This window comes from Rhinolophus sinicus, linkage group LG05 (genome assembly GCF_036562045.2).
Source record: "Rhinolophus sinicus isolate RSC01 linkage group LG05, ASM3656204v1, whole genome shotgun sequence".
NCBI classification, from domain to species: Eukaryota; Metazoa; Chordata; class Mammalia; order Chiroptera; family Rhinolophidae; genus Rhinolophus; species Rhinolophus sinicus.
In genome coordinates, this window is record NC_133755.1 from 32,995,248 (window position 1) to 33,005,274 (window position 10,027).

Consider the following 10,027-nt stretch of genomic DNA (forward strand, 5'->3'; position numbering starts at 1 on the left):
TATATTATATTATACTAACAGACTCTGGTTTTGCAAAGTCTAAGGGTAAGGTTACAAATGAAACTCCAGATACATACATACATACATACATATCCATCCTTAAACATATATCAGAAGACAATGAAAATATCAACACACTTATTTGAATTCACCTTGATCTTAAATATTATTTAAATTCAGTCTCTTAACTCAACTGTAAGTTCCATAAAGGCAAGAACTATGCCTACATAGTAATACCTAACAAATTCAGACCTCACTGATTTATATTGGTAACTCAAATGATACAGAAACAGTTTTAGAGCATCTCAGAAGTCACTTAATTCAAAATCCCCTAATTAGAAATGAGATAAGATACCACTCTCTCTCTCTCTCTATATATATATAAAAAAGTCACTTTGAAAAGCTCAGGCTCCTCATGTCCAAACTTAACAGCAACATATACTGAATGTGGCCACGTGTAACAAAAAAAAAAAGGAAGGAAAGGAAGAAGAAAATGGAAAGGAAAGTGGCAGTTTCACTGCTTATTACTGACAAGAAAGAACTAACACTGGACTGGTAAGTGCTGAAAACATAGACATAAAATAATGAAATCTTACCCTTTGGGTATCTAAGGCTACTATAATCAGTGTCAAGCAAGTAATTCCTTAAGAACAGAGCCCCATCTATCACAGGGGGTACTAGTTTATAAGCCACTAGCACTTTAGCACAAGCTTTTACTTGAGGAAGAACTTAGGATGCTGGCAGAGGCACTCTTACACCTTCTTCCTATACATCAGGAACTGACAGATCTGGTCAAGGACTAGAAAAACAATTCTGAGAGCAAAATGTGACCCAATTTTTCAGTGAAAGTTTTATACCTTTAAAACATATTGAATAGATGATAAAGCGTAATAAAGGTATGCAGAAAAAGAGAAATAAAATGAACCAACCACATAATAGCAAAATATTTTCACAGGCATTAAAAGGATAAGCTTAAAAGTAGTAGAAACAGGGTTTCAAACCGAAATGAAGAAACAAAAATATTTATGGCAGTAGCAAAAAGAAACAAGTTTTTGGACTAGAGGCTCAGAATCAAATATTAAAGTCTATAGTATCTTTTTTAAATTCCTAAATATACAATGGATTTTCCTCTTCCTCAAAATAGCCCAACCTATGATTTTTAGGGAAAATTATATTAAGCTAATGGGTAAACTTCCTGACTAATACTGGACTGTTAAAGTATGCAAGAGCTGACATACCAAAAGACTTAAAAAAAACACTAATATGTGAAATAAAATCAATTGTTTTAGCAACATAATTGTGAGAGGCCATATTCTTATCTGCCTTAAAGCTGTTTCATTGTCAATTTCTTGTAAAGTAAACGTAGGTTTTGCCTTTGGGAAAAGATAAGCAATGGCATATATTGAGGTATAAAATTTATAGGGAATGTGTACATGTGTTCACCAAGAGATGTATGTAAAATGTTCACAGCAGCACTATTCCTGACAGCCAAATACAAAAACTACTTTATGTCTATCAATTGTAAAATGGATAAATTGTAGTATACACATACAATGCAATATTATATAGCAGCAAGAATGAACTACTGCTACAAGCAACATGGATGAAACACAGATATTAAGTGAAAGAAATCAGACCACAGGAATACATATACCAAGTGGTAGAAAGATAGAATTGGGTGTAGTAACGACATGACACTTCTGGGACGCTGCAGTGTTTCATTTCTTTTTTCTTTTCTTTTCTTTTTTTTTAAGGAGGGTGCAGCTCATACTGGCCCATGCGGAGATCGAACTGGCAACCTTGGTGTTACCAGCCCCATGCTCTAACCAACTGAGCTAACCGGCCACCCCCCCTAGTGTTTTATTTCTTAATCTAAGTATTATTGGTTACACAGATGTGTTCACCTTGTGAAAAATCATCAAGTTGTGTACACCAATGATTGGTGCACTTATATATACTTTCATTAAAACCTTAGCTAAGAAAGGACTAATAAAAATTATTTCCACAATTTAAATAACTATATGTATAGTAGATATACACATACAGAAATAATTATATAGACTGTTTCTAATTCAAATGACCACTACTAATTTAAATGACCCATACATACTGACACTCCTACCTGCTCTCTAATTCTTTCTCTTCTCTCCATTCCAATCGTCAACCCAAAATTAGCCTTTTGAAAAAAATGAGTGAAATTTTAAGAAAATTTTTAGGTTCAGAAGTAGATTAGGAAAAACAATAAATGTGTAAGGTCAATGATTCTTGTAAGAATCTTCTACTTTCCTCCTCTCTTGACATACTCATTCTGCCTCTGAGAAAGCCCTCCTACATAAAAAGTCTTTGTCCAAATCACTAATTTCTCCTATCTCTTTTGCTGGGCCTAAAATACCAAAACTTGACTAAGTAATCAGTTTCTTAAAAATGCAAAAGAATTTTAAAAGATAATGAAATCAGTCATTTACACACAACCATTTGTTAAATTTTACTCACTCTTAATTTTCCTTAAAGCCTGTTTTTTTCCTTCTTCAAGGTATGGTCAATTATGCGGTAAGAAATTGCTAGTGATAATATATACTGTAAACCAACCCTGTCCATTTTAAAATATAACAGGTGAATAGAAAAAAGTTATTATCCTGTTCCTCTTCCCCACTCCTTTCCTCCAGTGTTAAGAGTCTCATAAAGCCACCCGTTCTTTTATATACTGTGTTATATACTATGGATAAAAGATTCAAAATCATACTCGAATGTAAAAAAGAATTCTCATCTAAACCCAACTAGTCGGCAAACAAGCAAAGGCTAAATTGACTCACGTCAGTTATCAATACATGGTACTAAAGCAACCAATGCCACAGGTTGAACATATAGAGTGGCCAATTAATTTCACACTTAAAAACTTTCAACAAAGATTTTGACACAACCCAATGTAAACATCTGGAAAATGAGTGCTGTGGTACACCAGGAGAAAATAGTGAAACTAAGATTATTACTGTTACCAGAAAAATAATTTTAAGCTATAGGTTGTTACTCTCTGTCTATCACTCAAATAATTTCTAAGCTTTGAGAAAACAGAAAAGTAGGCTCTTTTCACAAAATAGATGAATGACACCTCTTCTCTCATGAGATGTGCAAGTATTCCTTAATGTTTTTTAAGGCTTAGCCACCAGCTGAGAGAATAGCATTTAATAATATTTTTTCTCCTTTTCTGAACACAGTCACATAATTTGCCACTTTAGAAAGGCAGAATATTTGGCAATTGGAGTTTTAGAAATTGGGAGAGTAAGAAACTAACATACAGAACTGAGCATTTGCTTTAACATACTATCTTGTTTTGGGTGTTTTAAAATAAAAAAATACAGAATGCATTCATTTTCAAAGTAAATATTTTCAATATTTGCTTCAACTAAAATAAATATGTAAAGGAAGTTAGTTTCATTTCCCTATTTTCTAAGGATTAAGTTTAAGCACATTTCTTGTATTAACCAAATGTACACAAAAACCCCAATCTATGCAAGTAAAGACACCTAGCTATGACGACAAAAGAACCCACAAACCTGTCAAAATTACTGAAGTCTAATTTATCTCAGTTTTTTCCTTCCTGAAATAGTCCAGTCTATAACCATGAGCTAAAATGACATAACACTCTTTATTCATAACTTATGAGTAATTCAAGGGAAATCAACACTTCTTTGTACAATGAGTGCTTAGTGATCTCATCAACAAGCTGGAAAAGCATGCTGGCCAATCAGTGCAATCTCTTCTGGAGACAAATCTACATGAGAGGTAAAATTATGATCAGAAGGTTAACTTAGAGAATGTGAAACCACATGATTTAACAATCAATAAATAGTCTGGCATCAAACTACTGTATCAGTCTCAAATAGGATAGATGGAATAGGACGGGACAGATGTGCTGCACAGGCGAGGTTATTCCCTCCCCTGAAAGTGAGGAAGACATTTTGCCATATGTTATTTTGGTATCTCCCCTTGTTTATGGAAAGACTAGGTGATACAAATTTCTCTGCTACTTATTATGCATATTCACTGTCCATCTTACAGAATTGTTAAGAGGGTTGCATGAGATAGTATATAAGAAAGTGCCTGGCACAGAGTCCAGTACATAAGCAGAAACAATCAATTTATTATTATTCCCAATATCTGTTTCTTCTGTTTCCTTATTCTTTCTTTGAAGAATATTTCAGTTCATTAGATATAAGATTAGTGATTTAAATTATAAACCAGTCTCTCTGAGGTTATACCAGGTCATCTAGATTGCATTATGGGGTATGCCAGAAACTAATGACTCGCACATTTTATCTCTTGGGTTTAGTTTTATATACAGCTGACTTCATTCCTTACCATAATTTTTAATATTTAAAAGAGCTGCCATTTACTGAGCATCTACCATATGCTGGGTACTTCACTATTTCTTATCCTTACAATTATTCCATAAAGCATGTGTTATCATCCCCATTTTAAAGATAATGCAGTAAGGCTCCAAGAGGTTATATTGCTTGCCTTATGTCACACAGCTTGCTACTGGTGTAGCAGGAATGGAACCCAGTCTAGTTAGCTCTAACTCATACCACCCAACTGTTTCATGCCTTATATTTTGCTTCTTCATAATTTTATTTTCAGAGGTTAACAACTGCAATTTGGGGGATGTTAGCAATCTAGCAATCTCACATATTAACCAGAGTTCTCTCGAAGACTAGAATGCAATTCAATGGGTGTTTTAAAATCATGTAGTGAAATGAAAGGTCTAAAACAGAATAACCAGTGGTACAAGATAGGCACAACATAAGAAAACGTATTAATTAGGAATAAATAGGGGGAGAACTCAAGTTGAAATAACTCATTATATTTTTGGTTGTTTTTCTCTCTTTTTATAGATTATTTTCAAAGTTAAGACAAATAGGAAAACAAAAAACATAAAAAAGAAAATACTCACTAGCCTTGCATTCTACCAAATCTAAGTACAGGGTTCTCACCAACTGGTTAAGATCTACTGGTGGTTCTTGTCTTACCTGGTAGGTCTCCAAGCTGGCTGGCCTTTCCTTCAGTTTGCCAGAAATTTCCAGTAAAGAAGAAAAGCAGTACAGGGACAACCCTTAGGCCTAATCAGCAGAACTTTAACACATCAGCATTGTCACCATCCCATTTCTAGTCCTCAAATAATTTCTAAGCGCTGAGGAAATGGGCTCTCTTTACACACACACACACACACACACAAAGAGTTGTATAGCATCTTTCCTCTCATGGGATGTAAATATTTTGAAGGCTTGGCCACCAGATGAGACAGTAGTAGCCCACAATACTTAATTCCTAAAGAGGAAAATTCATGTTCCTTATCAAGAACTCTTCTATCTCGGAAGATTGCAGAAGTTTCTTATTCTATAAGCAATAGGAAGAAGCTTAAGATAAACATATAATGGGTTAGAACAATCCCACAGAAAATATAATGAGCATGCGTGACTAGAACACTAAGGAATTTCCTGGCTACTGCATATTATAAATATGTAGCTCTATCAGGAATTTAAATGAAAAGACTAATGATTGGTGGACTGTAAGTGTAAGAAATGCTCCCCCATGGAAGGTTTTGAAAAGTCCTCATAAGATTTCACTTTACAAGATTGTTCCATTCTTCTTCAAACATTGGCCATTACATTTACATACGTGTGTATATGCGCATTTAAGGATATGCAATGGAAGTTTTTAGACCTGTGGGCAAAGAAGCAACTAATACTGACAGAATTTTTGCTTGGAAAAAAAAAATACTATCTTGTAATTATTTTATTACCACTAAAAAGCCAAAAGTCCATCCTTCATATAAAAATAAATGAGTTTATATAGAGAGTTAACTTGTTTTAAAACAGTGAGTCTCACTTCTTCAATTCCTTACCTGGAAAGTTGTCTGATCCACTATTACGTAACTCTATCCAAAATTAATGCAAGAGTTACATATCCATTAAGAGTTAGTAAAACCACACACACACACACACACACACACACACGCACACAGAGTTAGGGTAGTTCCTTCATTACCTTGTCAAAATTATGAAACCCAGAGTATTCTTAAACAAACAACAAAACAAAACCTATCCAAACCAGAAAGAGTGACATTTGAATGCTTCATAAAACTTCTAAAATAAAAAGTATTCCTAGCTAACTTCTGATCACTGGGTGTAAATTGCACATTAAAAAAAAGGAATCAAAATGCCAATTTTTCAAAAAATGACATTTTTACATAAAGCTAGCAAAATATTATTTTTAGTCTTCTAATTCATCTTGATTTATTCATTTTGAGGCCATTTATTTGCCCTCTAAAAGATCTATAGCAGTTTCCCTGAAGACTAATCAGCAATTTCTTTTCCCCTCTGTGCCAACATAGAATCTCTAGAACAATTTCTACTAGCAGCAAAGCAGCAATTCTACAGTAAATTTGATTTACCATTTGGTTAGGTACATACTGAAATTTTGATCCATGAACATCTTAGTCAGTTTATGGACATCAATGATAAGAAAACTGACACTCTGGCATGTGACTGTCAGCAACCAAATCAACTTACTTCCAAAGGAAATAGACTTTAGTAGCCAATAATTTCAAACAAATGAAAAGTGTCCAAGATGTAAGTACCTCAGCAAAGTTTGAAATTACACACAAATCGTGAAAAGAAGTTTCAGAATAAATATTTAAAAATATACCATGAGACTAAATTAAGTTTGACTGAAAGAATTTGACTCAGCGCTAATGTTATCAACAAATCAGTACACCTTGAAAAAGCTTTACATCTAGCAATAGAATCTTTATTAGGTATGTTAGGATTTCAATCTAGTACCATTGTTTTCTCATAAATTTTTGTCAATTCTAATACACATGTAGTGACAATTCTGGAAGGAGACATGAATATTATTTGAATGGCATACAGGAGAACTGATATGCAAATGTGGAATGAAGTGATTAAATTACAAATCTTTTTAATTTACAAAAATTTGGTAAATGTATCAAAGAATCTTTAAAACACATTTACCAATAACGTAGCACAAGACCTCTCTTACTGGCTTGAAACATCACGTTCTTTCAAGCAACACTCCAAACTGCTTTCTCAAGGATTATCTGTAGCAGTGACTAGTGAAAACCCTTTAAACTATTTTTCAGATTATCATCTCCCTCTTTTATTTGATAACTATTTTGATCAAGTACAACAATAAAACAGTTTTTAAAGAAAGAATTGTAATTTTTAAAAGGCATTTAATCTCAATTCCCTTAATCAAAGGAGGTGTGACAACCAACGCATGTAAAATTAACCTTAATCCGCCCACGAAAACACGCAAAATGTCTCCTAACAATTCCCCTCCTCCTTAAAACAACAACCGTACACATAAATATGTTACTGACCTCCACCCCCACTGAGAGCAGCTAATTAATTAACAGAATAGTTACGTTTGGAGACCAACGTGCAACACCCCACCTCATAAACCTCCCAAAATAACCACATCATCAAAGTAGAACTGAACATTATTTTTGCTAAAGCAAGAATCCAACCCCCAGGAGTCTCAGCCCTTAGACAATGGTGGTTGCCAGACAGAGCTGCACAGTTGGGTCCAAATGACACATTTCACTAGGCCTTGGACGGACGGGGACACACACACACACACACACACACACACCCAAGGGACCAGTTCTAAGGAAGGGGTGTTCAAACCCCACTAGGAGATAGAGGGTAGCACGGCGGCGTGGGGGTTCGCTAGGGGAGCACAGGCGAGAGGGGTGCCGATAGAACGGAAGGGTAACTGCACTGCACGCGAGGGAGGGGGCTGGAAATGGCCGATGGATTCTATATTTATTTATTTAAAGGTCTTGATTTAACGGGTCCTGCCCAGGGGTTCTGTAACTAAAGCCAAACTGCGCAGCAAACACTGTGGGGTTGGGAGAGGAGTCGCTGCTCCCCCTACCCCGTGACTGAGGGGGGGCGCGGGGGAAACAAGTTCCTCGGCCAACGCCACGGACCACTCCGACTCCCCCTCTCCCCTCCTCCACAGGAAGGGGGAGGCTAACAGAGAAAAGGGGGAAAACAAGTTCCCCAGCCAGCCCCACCGCCCGGTCACTCCCAGTCGTTCCCCCCACCTCCCATTAGAAAGGGGGAGGCTAAACAGGGGAAGGCAGCAGAAAAGGGGGAAATCCCACCCTTCGCCTTCCCCTTGGCCATCAAGAGACTCCTGCGGGGTCCGGGAGTGAGGCGACAAGCCAAAGGAATAGGTGGGGGTAGAAGGGGCCGAGCCCCGAAACCAAACAAAGCGCGGCCTGAACGAGAGCCCGGGGTAGTGGGGAAGCCGCGGCTTTTCCTGCCGGTCCGGGCCGGGCTGACACTGCGGCACCCGGAGACCCGCCTCCGTTCAGCCTCCGTCTCCCACCCCCGGGGCGCCCTGGCCGCCCCCGCCCGCTTCAGCCTCCCTCCCCGAGGATCCCGGCCGGCCGGACGCCCGAGACGGCGGGCGGCTGGTAGGGAGCGCGGCCTTACCCCGCTCGCCGGCGTTGTTCCGCTCCTGGGGCAGCGGCGGAGGCGGCGGTGGTGGCGGCGGAGGCTGCTGCTGCTGCTGCTGCGGCGGCGGCGGAGGCTGCTGCTGCTGGGGCGGCTGCGGCGGCGGCTGCTGCGGGGGCTGCTGCTGCTGTTGCTGCACCGGGCGCGGCCGCGAAACTCGCCTGGGTCTCCGGTTGGCGGCTCGGACGGAGTTCATTTGCCGGGCTGAGGTGGCGGCGTTGGCGGAGGGACACACACACACGCACAGCGAGCTCCCGGGCAGGAGAGGGGGGTGGGGAGAGGGGGGAGGAAGGAAAGGGGGCGAGGGGAAGGGGAGACGGTAAGGGCGGAGGGGGTGAGTGAGCCCCCGAGTCCAGAGAAAGGCCCGTGGAGACAGACAAGAGACCGAGCGAGGCCGGGCGGGCGGGCCTGACGCACGGGGAAGGCCGAGGCCGCCGGGCGGGGCGGCCGCGAGGGACGGAGACAGAAAGACGGGCAGAGCGAGAGAAAGAAAGAAAGGGCGTCCGCCCGCCTGGGGTTCCCGAGGCGAAGCGCGGCGTCGGCGGCTGAGGCGATGGACCCCGGTCCCGCCGACTCCCGAGCGGCGTCTCCGGCGGCGGGGGTAGTGGGCGGGCGGGTGAGGAAGGGAGAAGAGAGGGAGAGAAGGGAGGGAGGGAGCAGGGGGCGCCCGGCTTCTTTTTTTCCCTCTTCCTCCCCCCCCACACCCCCTGAAAGAGATTTCTGAGAGGAATTTTTTCTCTTTCTTCGGCTTCTCTCTCTCCTCCCCCCTTCTTTCCTCGGCGAAGGGGAAATGAGTGTGAAAGGAGGAGATAGGAGGAAAAAGAGGCGTCGTCGTTCCTCCTTAAAGGAACCTTTCCTTCTCCTCCTCAGCCCCGTCGCCGCTGCTTCTGCTGCTGCTCCGTGGCAGGAGGAGCCATTGACACCGCCGGAGCCTCCACTCGCCCAGTCGGTCCCTCCCCGCCGCGGGGCTGACCAGGGGCGCGGGGGAGGGCCGCGGGGCGGCGGGGGGGAGGGGTGAATGGGCGGGGACGAAGAGGGGCGGTGATTCCGGCCAAGTAGCCAATGGGGGGCGCCCGTACAATCATCCAGCCAATGGGGCCTTCGCTCTTATCACGAAGTCCCTTCCTTCAACGCCCTGTTTCCTCTCTGGTTTCCTCCCTCCCCCGCCAAGGAGGGAGAAGGAGGAAAGGGGGAGAGTGGTGGGGCGGGTGATAATGGGGAGGTATCGGGGCATATAATAGAGGGTGGGGGGGTGGGCGAAGAGAGCGCTAGTGCGTAGCGACGATTCTAGGAGAGGAGGTGCTCCGAGGAAAGGGCGGGGGCTGCTGATGTAATGGGGAGAAGTGATTAATCCTTTGGTTCTCCGTTTCTGTTTTTTCCCCTCCACACCCCCTCCTTCACCCGATTTTTTAAGTGGAGCTAGGGAGCCGATCTTTGGTAACTTGGGTTTTCTGTGGTAGGTAGGTTCAAAGTCTGAGCTGTAG

General features: G+C 41.4%; 1 protein-coding gene across 2 annotated transcripts in view; it reads right to left on the bottom strand.

Moving 5' to 3' along the window:
- The window catches only part of FBXO11 (F-box protein 11), a 76,408-nt gene extending 66,921 nt beyond the window's left edge, over positions 1-9,487 (bottom strand). The window contains exon 1 of one of the 2 annotated variants that reach the window (XM_019748608.2): positions 8,523-9,487. In XM_019748608.2, the coding sequence (XP_019604167.2) occupies positions 8,523-8,739 (217 nt within the window). In that variant the 5' untranslated portion in view covers positions 8,740-9,487. The remainder of the gene's footprint in view (positions 1-8,522) is intronic. The other variant, XM_019748609.2, reaches the window with a different exon arrangement.
- Positions 9,488-10,027: the final 540 nt, after the last annotated feature.